This window comes from Phoca vitulina, unplaced genomic scaffold (assembly GCF_004348235.1).
Source record: "Phoca vitulina isolate PV1807 unplaced genomic scaffold, GSC_HSeal_1.0 scaffold18, whole genome shotgun sequence".
Lineage (NCBI taxonomy): Eukaryota > Metazoa > Chordata > Mammalia > Carnivora > Phocidae > Phoca > Phoca vitulina.
In genome coordinates, this window is record NW_022589721.1 from 35051474 (window position 1) to 35065820 (window position 14347).

General features: G+C 61.8%; 2 protein-coding genes across 4 annotated transcripts; both read right to left on the reverse strand.

Moving 5' to 3' along the window:
• Window position 1: 1 nt before the first annotated feature.
• Window positions 2–4437, reverse strand: SLC39A4 (solute carrier family 39 member 4; the record flags this gene model as incomplete). The annotated part of the gene is made up of 11 exons (XM_032416122.1): window positions 4053–4437; window positions 3282–3566; window positions 2642–2837; window positions 2374–2525; window positions 2114–2285; window positions 1565–1737; window positions 1053–1385; window positions 804–858; window positions 512–664; window positions 211–398; window positions 2–118 (listed from the first exon to the last, which is right to left on the reverse strand). Coding segments are annotated over exons 1-11 (2016 nt in total), but the record flags the coding sequence as incomplete, so codon positions are not given.
• A 4037-nt stretch (window positions 4438–8474) lies between these two features.
• On the reverse strand, window positions 8475–14023 carry VPS28 (VPS28 subunit of ESCRT-I). Of its 3 annotated transcripts, none has more exons than XM_032415787.1 (10): window positions 13920–14023; window positions 11383–11449; window positions 10750–10778; window positions 10611–10651; window positions 10290–10379; window positions 9848–9953; window positions 9644–9745; window positions 9097–9150; window positions 8899–8990; window positions 8475–8812 (listed from the first exon to the last, which is right to left on the reverse strand). In XM_032415787.1, exons 2-10 carry the CDS (start codon window positions 11417–11419, stop codon window positions 8695–8697), a joined length of 669 nt encoding a protein of 222 aa, XP_032271678.1. In that variant the 5' UTR covers window positions 11420–11449; window positions 13920–14023; the 3' UTR covers window positions 8475–8694. The 3 variants fall into 3 exon arrangements, with proteins under 3 accessions (XP_032271678.1, XP_032271679.1, XP_032271680.1); XM_032415788.1 differs by having other exon boundaries at window positions 8495–8812; window positions 10611–10648; XM_032415789.1 differs by having other exon boundaries at window positions 8495–8812; window positions 10471–10648.
• Between the last annotated feature and the right edge of the window lie 324 nt (window positions 14024–14347).

Genomic DNA, 14347 nt, shown 5'->3' on the forward strand with positions numbered 1-14347 from the left:
TGTTGTCCTCATACAGGGACAGCAGCAGCAGGACGGTCCAGCCGCCCAGCAGGCCCATGTTGTGCAGCAGGAAGAGAAGCCAGGGCCGCTGGTCCCGCACGTGCAGCATGGCCGGGAGCTGAGGAAGGGGTAGGCACTGGGTCAGTGGCCAGCTCCGAGGCCCTGCTCAGCTCACCCCCAGGGCAGCCGACTCCTGCCCTCCGCCCTGACCATGTCGCAGAGCGCCACGTAGAGGAAGAGGCCGGTGGCCACCGCCAGGATCCAGGCCTCGCTGTCCTCGCCGACGTCGACAGCGAGCGCCACGTAGAGGCCGGCGAAGGCCGTCAGCGCGGAGGCCAAGTTGAGCAGCAACGCCCGGCGCACCGACAGCCCCGCGTGCAGCAGGGCCGCGAAGTCCCCTGGGGCGGGTGGGGCGGTGGGCGGGGTCAGGCCGAGCGCCCCGCCCACACCCGGGCAGGCCCCGCCCCCGCCCCGGCAGCCCCTGCGTCGGGCCGCGGCCCGCGCAGCTCACCTAGTTCGTGCGGCACTTCGTGGCAGAACACGGCCAGCGAGGTGGCCAGCCCGGTCTTCCAGGAGGACACGAAGGCGGCGCCCACAGCCAGCCCGTCGGCGAAGTTGTGCAAGGCGTCACCCAGCGTGATCACGTAGGGCAGCAGCCTCAGCTCTGCGGGCGCGGTGGACGTGGGTCGGCGCCGGCCTTATCCCCCACCTAGGCGCCCCTGGCCCCCTGCCCCTGGCCCGCGCTGGCGCTCCGCACCTAATCCGTGGCCCCTAATTTTTCTGGGGCTTCCTTCAGGGCTCACCTCGGCTCAGTCTCCGGGGCTCCGAGCTCAGCAGCTCTGGGCTCTCCTCCGCCACCTGGAGAGGGGGTCCACGTGGATGAGCCCCTGGGCAGGGAGGTGAGGAGGGGCGAGGAGGAACTGGGTCCCCTGACCGGCATCAGAGGCCAGGGACAAAAGCCCTGGGGTGGGGGCGGGGGGCAGGAAGGGGTCCTTGGGTTGGGTGGGGGGAGCTCCATGTGGGATGGGGACGTTGAGGAAGGGCCAGCTCACCAGGTCTGTGCGCGAGCCTTCGCGGGGCTGCTTAGGTGGCCGGAGCTCACTGGGCGCCAGCTGCAGGGACACTCCATGGCTGTGGCCACCATGGCTGTGGCTGCAGGGCCCCTCCTTTGAGTCCTGTGGGGACAGTGGCTCAGGGACCGCCACGCCTCTGCCCCACCCACCCACGACATCCAGCCCCCACCTGACCTCTGGGTCCAGGGGCAGCAAGAGATTAAAGATGTTCTCAAACAGGAAGAAGGTGTAGAAGCCACCCAACACGGCCACAAGGCGCCAGGTGGTCTGTGGGCCAAGGCCCTCCCCACTGTGGGTGTGCAGCCCCAGCACCTGGGGGGAGAAGGGGGCTGAAAAGGGTGCCTTAAGGCCTCCTCCCACCCTTTCATTCCCCACCCCCCCGGGGCCAGGAAGAGACGTTAGGGGGACAGGAAGGGCTCCAGGAGGAAGGGCCTGGAAGGACAGGGCAGGGGAGCTCCTGGTTGGGGAGGGAGGGGAAGGCTGAGGCTGACTTTGGGTGTCAAGTGTAGGATAGCATCACCCGTGAGTGCGCCCACGGCCATGCTCAGGAAGGTCTGGATGATATAGTGGGAGGCAGCGCTGTAGCTGGCACAGCCCAGAAGCAGGAGGCCGAAAATCGCACAGAGACAGATGAGCAGTGTGGCTAGCGAGCCGTAGAGATACCCTGGGGAGGAAGCCAGGTGACGAGCTGAGCTGAGAGCCTCTCTCAACCTCAGTCCCCGACCCCTGCCTCACAGGGGAGGGAGTCCAGGTGGGGTCCAGGAGTGAGCAGAAGCTCCCCAGGGCTGCAGGTGGCCAGGTTCGGTGACCTCTGCTGATGCTAACCCTTAAAGCTCCATCCCCTTCCCACCTGGGCCCTCCCACATTTCCCTGCCACCCCTCTACTCCCGTGCCGCTTTCCCTTGCCAGCCCTGGTCCAGCTTTCCCCACCCCTGCCCTGGCCCTGTGGCCACTCTCTCCTCCCTGTGAGGTGCCACCTTTGTGCCACCAGCACCCATGGGCACAGCTAGGCAGGCACTACTGGGGAGGCAGGCACTCACTCTCCGCCTGGCTGAGCTGGTCCTGGGCGGGGGGCCTGGGCTGGGGGCTGCAGGCCCCACTCAGTTGCTGCTGGAGCAGGGCAGGGCTCAGTTGAGCCCAGGACTCTGGAGTCACCCCGGCCTGCTCAGACAGCCCATACACGGCCATCACTTCCCCGGCACTCAGGCATACCTGGGGGGGGCAGCACAGGGGTTCAGGGACCTGAGCAGATCCATGGGACCCCACCTCTCCCCAGGACTATGGTGCAGGGGCTGCTCACTGTGTCCCACAGGCTGGAGCTGCTGTTCGGGGTGGCAAGGGGCACAGGGCCCTGGTGGTTGGCCCCGTTTCTCAGATGACCGTGGTCACTGTGGTCACTGTGTGTCTCAGCCGCTCTGCCTATCCCCAGGCGCTGCATCAAGGCCTCCAGCTCTGGCAGGGAGGACAGAATCACAAAGTCTGTATGGGCTCCAGGCCTGCCTTCCCCAGGGACATGGAGGCTGGGGACTCAGGGCACTGCCCGCTCTCTGGCCCAGCCGAGGCCTCACCAGCCAGTGTGATGTTGGGAGTCTCGCCGCTGTGCTGCTGGAACACAAAGTCTACAAAGTACTGGGGGGTCGGCAGGGCACGGAAACAGGATCCACTGCTGACATGGTCCAACAGGGCGGCCAATACCGGGCCAGGGCTGCTGGGAGCTCCTGCCCCTTCTGCCTCCTCCAGCAGCTGAGGCAGGTCCACACAGGCCTGGGGGAGGAGCCAGGGCTCAGCCTTGCCTGCAGTGTGGCCTTCCTGGTCTCCAGGTCTGCCATCGCCCCTGGTGTCCCCTGAGTGCCACTGACCCCAAGACCTGCCCCAACCTGGCCGCAGACCAGCCTTCTCAGAATACCACCACCTACTTCTGCCAGCCCTAAGACCTGGGCCTGATCCCTCCCTGTGGTCCCAGGATTCTTCTCAGCCCCTGTCTGATGAGCCCCCCGCTCCCAAGTCCCCGCCCTAAGTGGTGGTGGACATCCATTTGTGATCCGTCAGCCTAGCCTAGCTTCCCAAGTATATCCCCAGACTCCCCCAGGTACCCCAGGAGGCTTCAAGGGATGTCCTGCCCACTACAACCAGTCCCAGCCCACTAAGTGGTCTCCCTTCCCCACTGATCCCCTTAGGCCCTTCTGGCCGGCCTACCCAGCCCCTCACCTCCTGGGCAGCAGGCCAGCCAGCAGCCCGGGCCTGAATCCTTTGCAGCAGCCTGCTCAAGCCTGGTGTCAGGGCCTTGGGGCCCTCCAGCAGGGCCAAGAGATGGTCAGCACGAGTGGCCCAGCGGCCAGCCCGGACGTCTGTGCAGGTGCCCTTGGGGTCACTGAGGTAGAGGGCAGCAGCAGCACTGAGGCGGGCGATGTATCTGTGCTCTAGGGCTGGCCCCCCAGGGAGCCCTGGCTTCTCGGGCCTGCCCAGGGCCAGGGCATCATCCACAGATGGGCACTGTGGGCAGAGACAGGTGGGCAGGAGCCAGGGACCTGCGGTCAGGAAGCTGCCTGCTTCCCTCTGGGGTCCACACACACCGGTCTTGCCCTCCCCCTCTCTCACCCACCCCTGCATCATCGCTCTCTCACATGCCCCCCCCCCCATTACACATGCACCCAGAGAGCTCGGGGCAGTGGTCCCTCTATCCCAGGGTGGCTTCTTCTTGGAACCACTGCCAGTCTGATGGCCTGGGGGCTGCCGGGGGAGGGGGCTGCCCTGAGATCCTGGAGCTGTACGTGCCCAGCACAGCCCCCAACCCTGGGAGCGCAGGCCTGCCTGAATTCCGAGCGGAGGAGGGTGGGCTCAGGCCCGCAGGCAGGGCCTGGGTGCTTGGCCACCCAGCCTCACCTTGACCCGCCTCCTGGAGTTTGCCCAGGGCCCTTTGCTTCCAGCCCTGGGGTGGAGCGGGCCCAGGCTGGGGGACCCACCGGGTGGGGCAGTTACCTTTCCACACGGCCCATTGGCACAGTGCACACGGTCCGCCAGTGTATTTAACAGGCTGCCCAGTGCCACACGGTCCAGAGCACCCTGGCCTGAGGACAGCAAGGTCAGCAGACGGGGAGGCTGAGCTGCCATCGCGGTCACCAGCAGCAAAGCCGGCAGCAGCCCCAGCTTGAGTCGGACCAGGACCGGCATGCTGAGCCCCCCCCCACCGCGTGCACTCTGTGCTCTGGGGAGGCCGCTCGGCAGCCTAGGGCCAGACTGGGGCTGGGCTCTGACCCGCCCGCACAAAGAGGACCTCTCCCAGGTATTTCCTGCAGGGCTCTGTGATTGGCTGCCCGAGGCGCCTCAGGTTAACCATTCCAGCAGCAGATCCTCCCCGTGGTTGGAGCCGTCGCCTGTGGGGGGCGAGGACTGGGCCCCTTCTCCTGGAAGGGCAGCCTGGGCATCTGCTAGCTCGCCTGTGGCTCCCTAGAGCTGCGGGGCGGGGCCGCCTTCTCCACTCCCGAGGGGCGACCCTCTCTCTAGGGGCTGCTGCCAACAAGGGGGCCCTGGGGCAGACGTGCAGGGATACCACCCCAGCCCCACGAGGCCCCGTCCCCAACATTCCGCCTGATGGGCCCTGAACACGCCCCTGTCCCACTCCCCTCCCAGCCCCTTCCCTGCTTGGCTTCCTTGGCTCAGGCAGCTTAGACACCTGCACCCCACCCCCAGCCTTTGAGGCTCCAGTTGGGGGTGGGGAGGTGGGGCCCTCTCCTCCCAGGCCCGGGCTGTGGTGTCCCATGTTGGGGATTGGATTCTGAGGGAACTGAAAAGGTGCTGGCTGAGTCACGCTCCCCTTCCCAAACCCCCCAGGGAAAATTGCTGAGGAAATGGCCAAAGCCCCACAGGACAAATGGGGAACCTGGGCCTTCTGCTTGCTGCCACTGGGCAAGGGTCTCGGGCTATCTGGGCAGGAGCCCAAGCTTTAGACCCAGAATCTTGAGGGAGGGCTGTGACTCCCAGTTCTGCACCTGCCCCTCCCTGTTGACTCCCTCTCTGGCCTTTGAACCTCTTGGCTTATCTCTGCCTAGTTGGCAGTGGGGGGGGAGGGCCGACCCCTCCTGGAGGGAGTGTGTGGGCGTCCCCTTCCCCACCTGGTGCAGCCGAACACTGACCCTGAGCCCTGTGAGGTGTGGTTGGGGTGGGAGAGAAGCTCCAGGGCTGCTGGGAGCCTAGACCTGAGGACTCTGTCCCCAGAGTCCTGTGGTGCCCAGGGCAGGGCATCATGCTGAGCACAGCATCCTGGGTCTGAGGTCACCTCACCCACACACATGCTAGAGGGTGCCACAGCTGGACTGCGCGGCGCTCTGATGTCCCTGGGTCCTAAGAGGGAGCTGGGTCAGAGGAGATAGGAACAGCCTGCCAGGGATTTAGAGGATTCTTGGAGCTCTGAGTCAACAAGGAGGGAAGCTGGAGAGTTTTGGGCACAGTTCTGAAGACTAGAGGCCCAAACTGGCCTCTTTCCTACCCCACCGCACAGGGACCGCTGGGCTGCCTAGAGCTGAGTCTGGATCTCGCTGCTGGCTCAGGCCACCCACTGCCCAGCCTGTTAGCTTCTGGGCAAAGATCTCAGACCAGCCATCCAGCCTGGCCTTCCTGGGTCCCTGGGCCGACTGGCAGACCTGCCTGAGCCCTTGAGGGCCTAGCATGCTGCTTCCACTCCCCTCGGCAGTCCCTTTGACCTCAGTAACCGCAGTGCTGGCCCCCATTCCTTTGCTTCCTGTCCCCCCCCTCCCAGAGAGCGTGTCACCAGCTCCCCGACATCTGACTGCGTCCTACGTGGTGTTGCACCGTCTCCTGTGTCCCTTGGCCCTCCTGCATCGTCCCATCACCCAACCACACTGCAGTCACTCCTGTTTCCAAACACAGCCTCATCCACAGCAGCATTATTCACAACCTCTACAACACAGGAATACCCTAGGTGTCCACCGAAGGATGGATGGATAAACAAAATGTGGTCTCTGCATACAATGGGATATTATTCAGCCTTAAAAAGGAAGGAAATTTCTGGATGCCTGGCTGGCTCAGTTGGTAGAGCCTGTAATTCTTGATCTCAGAGTCATGAATTCAAGCTCCACGTTAGGCATGGCCCTTAAAAAAAGGAAGGAAATTTTGATACATGCACAACATTGAGAAATATGCCAACCACAAAAAAGACAAATCCTGTATGATTCCACTCATATGAGGCACCTAGTCAAAACCTAGGGGCAGAAAGTAGGATGATGGTTGCCAGGGGCTGGGGGAGGGAGAATGGGGAGTCAGTGTTTACTGAGGACAGTTTCCGTTTGGGAGAACAGAAAGAGCTCTGGAGTTGGATGTGATGGTGGCCACATGACATTGTGAATGTACTTAATGCTGCTGAGCTTTAAAATGGTTAAAACAGGGCGCCTGGGTGGCTCAGTCGTTAAGCGTCTGCCTTAGGCTCGGGTCATAATCCCAGGGTCCTGGGATCGAGCCCTGCGTCGGGCTCCCTGCTCCGCGGGAAGCCTGCTTCTCCCTCTCCTACTCCCCCTGCTTGTGTTCCTGCTCTCGCTGTGTCTCTCTCTGTCAAATAAATAAATAAAATCTTTTTTAAAAAAAATGGTTAAAACAGTTGGGGCTCTTGGCTGGCTCTGTTGGTGGGCCTGCAGCTCTTGATCTCAGGGTTGTGAGTTCAAGCTCCACATTGGGTGTAGACACGACTTAAAAACAAAATCTTCAAAAAAAGTGTTTAAGATAGCAAATTTCATGTTACATTTTATTACAATTAAAAAAAACAGACCAAAAGAACCCTCCCTGCCCCTTCAGCTGCCACTGACAGTAGGATTTGGGGTCTCTAGTACTGGCAGTCTCTTCTAGGCTCCCCTGAAGCCTCCCCTCCTCGCCTCCAATCTGGTCAAGGTCCCCGAGAGCTCCACAGGCCAGACTCGGTGGAGCTCTTCCTCATCTCAGCTGGCCCTGGACCCCCTTGCTCCTCCATTGTCTAGGGTCTCTCTGGGTTTCCTGGGCCTTACCCACCCCTTCTTTGGCTCCTTTGCTGGTCTTTCTATTCCCAACCTGCAAGTGTGATGGTGCCGGTCCTTGGGCCTCTTGGCTAGAATTCCTGGAACCTATGATGGCGGTTTTTTGCCCTGGAGATGCCAAGCGTTTGTCTTCCCTCCGGAACTCCCGCCTCTGATGTCCAGCCGTCCACCTGACAATTCCCCTTGACCAGCTGGCCCAAGTCAGACCAGGCCTATGCAAACAACTCTGGCCACTCCCTCACAGAGCCTGTTCCCTGCAGGTGTCCACATGTCAACAGGACCTCCCCCAGCGGGCTGTTCTGGTGCTAGGCTGGGTATTCCCCGCCCAGGGGCAAACACCGTGGGTGCAACACGCAGCACAGTCCACACCCAGAACCCCAGGGCCCCTCTCCGCCTGTCGCTGACCCTGCCCCCCACCCCCACCAGTCGCCTGTCTCTGCTGTCTTTGCCTCGTAAGACCCAAGGGACGTGCACGCCTCTGCTCTGAGGCCCCTGCTGGCATCCGGGGCTCCAGGGACAAACCCAAGGCCTCCCTGCTCCTCTCTTCCTTGCCTGCTCTGCTGTCCTTGACCGCCCCATGGGAAATGGCACCTCCCCACTGGCAGCCTCCAACCTTATCACCACCTGAAATACAAGGCCACAGACATCTAGAAACGCTACTAGGAAAAGAAATGCTCCGATGGAACTCTAGCAGGTTCCTTATCCCATGCCATGGTTGCTAAGACGTGAAACAACGCATTTCAGAATCCGGAGCCTTGGTCTTGCAGTTTGCTGCTGCCCGCCCATGAGGACGTGGACTGATGTGACGCTGCGGGCGGCGGCTGCCTGCAGAGCAGGTAACCAGCTTTGGCCTTTGAACACCCATGTCCTCACCTGCAGACTGCACCTTCCCCCCGCCAGCCGCTGGGCAAGACTGGCCCAAGGGCTCCTGGGGCACCAGCACGGCCTTGCTCCCGAGGGAGGGACACCCTCTTCCGTGGGCAGGACAAACTGTCTCCCCCATCTGTTGTCTACTGGGGCCCTGGTGAGCCACCAGGAGGACCAGGCCCTGCGCTGGCCTATGGTGCCCCCAGGGCAGGGAGAGGGAGGTGGGGCAGCAGAGCAGCCTCCCTATCCAGCCAGCTGGGCCCCTAGGCGCCTAGAGTTCTCAGACGAGGGGTGGGGAGGTGGGTGTGATAGGCAGCTTCCTCTGTGGTCAGATTCAAGCCTTACCTGGCCCAGGCAAAGGCTTCAGTGCCCACCAGGGAGGCTGCTGGCCCTAAACTGGTGCTCAGACCCTGATGAATGGGCTGCATGTTCAGGGCCTGTGTGCTCCGGTGAGGCAGGATCCCACCCGAGGCCCAGAGGGAAGGCAAACAGGCAGGGCGGGCCTAGCTGGGAGAGAGCAGCCCACAGCAGCAAGGGGGTCAGAAAGTGTCTTTATTCCGGGGAGGGCAGGGAGGAGGCTCCAGGGTTGAGACACCACGGACAGACACACACGGAGCTGCTATGGACGGAGGGACACACGCAGACCGTCCAGGGTCAGGCATGCAGCGCACCTGCAGCCCTCTACTGGGCCCGCCTGAAAGCCCTCCTCCCCAGACGCCCGGGACAGGGAGGCCTCAGGCATGCAGGAAGCGGTTGAAGGCGTTGTAGGCCGACTCCAGGTCAAAGAGCATCTGGCGCACCTGGGAGTCATCCAGCTCATCAGAGGCCGACATGCCGCTCAGGGTCTGCAGCCTGTGGGAGCACGGTGCTGAGGTGTGCGCAGGGGAAGGGCTTCTAGGTACTTGACGGGAGCGAAGGATCGGGGCAGGGATACTCACCACTGGCTGACAGTCTGGCGGCCCTCGAAGTCAGGCGGCAGGTGACTCATGCGGTGCATCGTCTCCATCAGCTCCCGCAGGTCAGGCTGGATCTGTGGACAGGATGCTGGGCTTCCCACGCCAGGAGCCCTCCCCTCTCTATTGCTGCTCCCACCTCCCAGCCACCCTTCCATCCCTCTGCCCCACCAGGAGCCACACCTCATCCATGGCACGGATCTCCAGGCGCAGTTTGTCCATCACTGTGATGAAGAGCTGGGGACGAGTGTGTGTGTGAGGTGCCACCGACACAGCCCGGGGGCCAGGGTGGGGTACCCTCGCAGCCCACAAGCCTGGTTCCTCTGCAGGCCCAGGCCCAGGCCGGCCCCCACCCAGTCCCCATCTGGCCTCAAGAACCCATTGCCTCCCTCCTCGGCGGTCTGGCCACTTGGGTCCCTGCTGCACCCATCCCCGCAGCCTGTGAGGTCCTCCACATGCCCCCCGGCCCGCAGGGAGGCTGCTGGTGTCCTGCTTTTTGGCTACGCCTCCTGGGGCTATGTGGGCACGGGAGCCTCTCCTGGATGCTGCCCTGGGAGAAGGGCCTGCCCACCCCTTTCGTTCCCAGCTACGGAGACCCCTGCCCGATGGGTCTGAGTGCTGTGAGGCTCTGGGAGCCCCAGGCTTCTGTGTATGCATGTGGCCACAGCAGGGGGCATGGGCCCTCCTGGCCACCAACCCCCCGTGGGTGCCCGGAGGCTGTGGGGCGCACCGAGACGACATCGGCAATGCAGCGGTTCAGGTTGCCCTTGTCATCCTTAATGGTGATAGGTCGGTCCTCCTTGATCCTCTCCATGGCGAGTGGGCAGTCCAGCTGAGGGGGCAGGATGCCGTGGGTACTGGGCCTCACGGGCCTGGCCCCTTCACTACAGCACCCACCCCGCCCACCTCCTGCTCCCTCAGCCTGCTCACTCACACGGAACTTGCGGCAGAATTCATCAATGGAGCTGATTTCTGCGCCCTGAACCTGCCGGAAGGCGGCTTTGTACTGGACCAGGAGCCGGGAACAGGCTGCAGTGTACCTAGAGAGAGGGATGCCCTGAGCCCCAGGCCAGCCCTGTCCACAGATCCTGCTCTCCCACGGCCCACCCAGACACAGGGCAGCCTCCTGGAGGGCTGAGTGGCAGATCAGAGATGGGCCACTGAAGGCTGAGGCTCCCCCAGGGGTCTCGGTAAGAGAGCTTGGGAGGAGAGTAAGCAGAAGGGAGAGGGGTGGCCAAAATATGGCTGCCACACTAACGTCGTCGAACCATATGAATCCCCAGGCCTCAGACCCCTGCTCTTGCTTCCTACTGAGCGCCCAGGAACAAGCCTCCAAGGACTGGTGCTTGTGACTGGTGCAAGGACGGAGGGCTCACTCGTTGGGGGTGACGCAGTCCTTGATGTAGGCCTTCTCCAGAGCCTGCATTGTCTTCACAACTGCAAACAGCTCCGCCATGTTGTCATACCTGAGGGTAGTGAGTCCATCAGGCCACGGCTGTGAAGGCCCCCAAAGCCCACGGTGCCCGCTGTCCCAGGGTGAGGCTATATTTGACCTGCCTGGCAGAGGCTCCTTGGGAACTGTTTCCCCGGCCTGACCCCATGTCCTCCTGACCTCAGTGTGGGGGTGGTTTAGCGGTTGGGGGAAGCTACTCAGGGGGGCTGGTGGGCACGGCGTGTGTGTTGGGGGCTGGACTCACTTCTCCCGCTCCCGGGCATTCTTGTACAGCTTCACCTCCTGCTGGAGACAGGGCAGCGTGTCAGCCAGCAGGAGCAGGGTGGGGCTCACACAGGGTTTGCTATCGGCCAGTGCTGGCCAGGTGGGCGTCCACCACTCACCTCATAGAGCTCGGGCTTGCTTCCAGGTGCTGCAACAGAGCAGAGAGCTAGCAGGCTGGCCACAACAGTGACCCCAGGGGCCTTGTCCACTGGCCCTGGCCCCAGCCCCATTTCAGCAGCCCACCCAAGGCCTCACCCCGTGAAACATCCCAAAGAGCCCAGAGGGAGCTGGAGGATGGGATTCTAATTTCAGCACCCCACCAATTTGTGGGCGGGGGACCCAAGCAGAAGATAAGCCTCTGAGGCCGGGAGGCCACACCTGGCTCCCCCATTCCACGGCTGCTCCTCAGCAATCTCACTCTACAGCAGGGTGACCACACCTTGCTTATGGTACAGTGACGGGGCACAGGTGACATTTGTCACATGCTTTGTGACCTTTCCCCTGGCTTGACTCCAGGATGCCCAGGACCCCCTGAGATTCCAACCATGCTGAAGTTGTTATCTCTGTGCCCAGCTGGCCCCACCTGGAGGTCCTCTCTGGGTCCCCTGGTGATGAAATGCACCAGACCCCAGCTGCCCACTGAGGCTGCATGGGGAAGACACTTACAGACTTCCCCACAACTCCTGGCCTCTGCAGCAGGGGCTGAAAGCTTGGCCCTTTGGGTCCCTGGGCCCACCTTGGGCCACACTCACCTCCCATGCCCGGAGTGGCTGGGATCCCGTGAAACATCCTGCAGGCTCAGGTGGCCACAGCAAAGACCTAAGGAGTAGAGCCAGCGCGAACTCAAAGGTGACCCCTAACACTCCTGGGCCTCACGAAGAGTTTCCCTGCCCTCAGCAGTCAGATGAGAAATACTTGAGATAGGGAAACAGAAGAATTCCATGAAGAACTGCTTTTCTGCTCCTTTTCCTGCTCTATTCTTTTTTTTTTTTTTTAAGATTTTATTTATTTGAGAGAGAGGGAGAGCGAGAGAGCATGAGCAAGGCAGAGAGTGAGAGAAGCAGACTCCCTGCTGAGCAGGGAGCCCAATGTGGGGCTCGATCCCAGGACCCCAAGATCATGACCTGAGCCAAAGGCAGATGCTTAACTGACTAAGCCACCCAGGTGCCCAGTCCTGCTCTATTCTTGCTAGGATCTGCATCCGCACCTTGCACATACCTTATAGTACAAAGAACGTTATGTTCTCATTGTAAAGGTCAAGGAATTATTGATTTCTTTGCAGTCTTCCAGCACGGTAGATAATTCTAAGGAGTGGCTGGGTGAGGCTGTCCTGTGCATATCTCAGACCACTGATTCTAGACATTTTGATGCCAAGACCTCCTGGTTCCAGGGTATAATTCATTTATGTAGAACACCTTTGTTCTGACCAGTTCCTGGATACCTGAGAGGACACATACACCAGACCCCAATCCTCGATAAAAACCCCAGACCCCAAGCAAAGGAGAGACTCACTTTTCTTTCCTGAGTTTCCTAGATGCTCCATCTGCTATATTCTATTACTTATGCTATTCAGTAAACTCTGCTCTCACTTCCTCCTGGCTCATGTTTGATTTCCTATCCCATGTGAAGGCAGGGACCCTCTTGGCTGGTCGTGCAGGGCCCCCTCTGGGTCCTCAGACCTGGCTGGCCTGCATGCTAGTGATGAACACACAGGGCAGTATGTGCAGCTCCGCCCTAGAGACTGTCAGGAGGAAGTGGGTCCCGCCGGGCATCTCAGGAGAACAGAGCAGTGGCAGTGAGGGGTCAGGGCTCCCTGAAGGCGCTGTGAGCCAGGAGAAAGGTGAGAAGGTGGCAGCTATCAGAAGAGCTGGGGAGGAGCACTTGGGCAGAGAGAAAAGCACACATAACTCAAGGCCTTTACAGAGAAACGCAGGGAGAGGAACAGACAAGTGGGGGAGAGGGCTTTCTGAATGAAGGTGGAGAGACTGGATCAAAGTGCACAGCCCATACAGGTCAGGAGAGGAAGTTTTATAGTAATACAGCAGAAACTACTGATGGCTAAAGACAAGCTCCTGAGGCTCCCAGCCAGGCAGTGGGCTGAGAAAGAACAGAAGGCATGAGGCCCCTGGGAGGGTCTTGCCCACTCAGGAAGCTGATGCACTGGCTGGAGCCAGTTCCAGACATGCTTTGGACATGAAACCACCAGACCCACTTAAGTATCTGAAACGGGACGTTAACTAAAAAGGAATCAAGGGGCGCCTGGGTGGCTCAGTTGTTGGGCGTCTCCCTTCAGCTCAGGTCATGATCCCGGGGTCCTGAGATCGGCAGCATCCGGCTCCCTGCTCCGCAGGAAGCCTGCTTCTCCCTCTCCCACTCCCCCTGCTTGTGTTCCCTCTCTCGCTGTGTCTCTCTGTGTCAAATAAATAAAATCTTTTTAAAAATTTAAAAAATAAAAAGGAATCAAGAACAATACCCCTGTGTCTGGGCCAATGACCAGTAAGGGGGCCTGAGCTGGAGAAGAGGGAAGAGGAGCAGGCTTGTAAGAAAGCGCGCGCTGGTGCTGATGTGTGGGGTGGGAGAGGCTCCACAGACGTCCAGGGAGGTGTGCTGGGGCCGCTGAAGTTAGAGAGGCCCAGGCTAGCAGGGCTGAGCCATGACACTGGGGCTGGGCGGGTCACACACGGGACGGTTAATAGGGGAACGATGAGAAAAAGCAGTCCAGGCGGGAGCCCTAGGATGCCCAGGGAGCAGAGGCTGGGAAAGGGCAATGCGGTCCAAGCTAAGGAGCGCGTCTCCGAGAGGGAGGGATGCTGTCCGGGAAGGCAGATGAGGGACAAGAGCCCACTGGGTGGCGGCAGGTAGGCTGTTCGGCCACCCTCCCCGGGCTTCCAGGACCGGCCTGAAAAGAGCGGAGGCGCGGAGCAAGCGCTCGTAGTTGTACGGGGGATTCCACTCGGTCGCGAAAACCAGTGTCCCCTGGCTGCATGTCACAAGCCGGACTCTGACCCGAAAAGTGAGTTTCTCGACAACGCCCACGTTTGATCGTGTAGATGCCGCTCGGGCTGCTACCAGGCCCAAGGGGGCAAGGAGGCGCCCCGAACGCGGCACACCCCGGGAGCCCGTCCTGCGCGGGACCCGGACGCCGGAGAGTACCTCCACATGAGGAATGCACAGGAAGGCCCTATGCGGCGCGAGGACGCCCGCGGACCGAACGCGGCGTCGCCTCTCCCCGTTCGGCTCGGCCGGCCCTTTCTCGGCCCCCCGCCCCACCCCCACCGGCCCGGGGTACCTGGGCTGGCTCGGCCGGTCTGGGAGACGGCGCCGCGCTGCGGCGCTCCGGATCGACCGCTCGGCGCTCTCCTTCACGTTCTGCGCCTGCGCACACACGCCCCGCTCCCGCAATCTGCGCTCGATCCCCAAGGTCTGCGTCTGAGCCCGCCTCTCCCCCAATCGACGGCCGCCGGACGTCCACGCCTGCGCGCGCCAGAAACGGCCGGGCCCCGCCCCCCGAGCGGCACCGGGGGGACAGCCCGCGCGAGGCGGGAAGAGACTCCGACGGGGAAGGCGTGGCCTTCTTCCACGGGGCCGCTAAGTGACCGGAAGTGGCCATTCCAGTGCGCGCTCAGCTTCCCCACAGCAAAGCGAACCCCCGTTTCCCGCCTCCCACCCGCCCTTCAGGCAGCAGCGGCGGCGGCGGTAGCAGCGTCCGTTTATTTG

Bases quoted from the DNA above. Each gene is read 5' to 3' on its own strand.
- VPS28 (XM_032415787.1), bottom strand. From the start codon at position 11,419: ATGTTTCACGGGATCCCAGCCACTCCGGGCATGGGAG. The intron at 10,779-11,382 runs GTGAGTGTGGCC...GCTCTGTTGCAG, and splicing joins AGCCACTCCGGGCATGGGAG to CACCTGGAAGCAAGCCCGAG. The intron at 8,991-9,096 runs GTGTGGCTCCTG...TCCTGTCCACAG, and splicing joins AGATCCGTGCCATGGATGAG to ATCCAGCCTGACCTGCGGGA.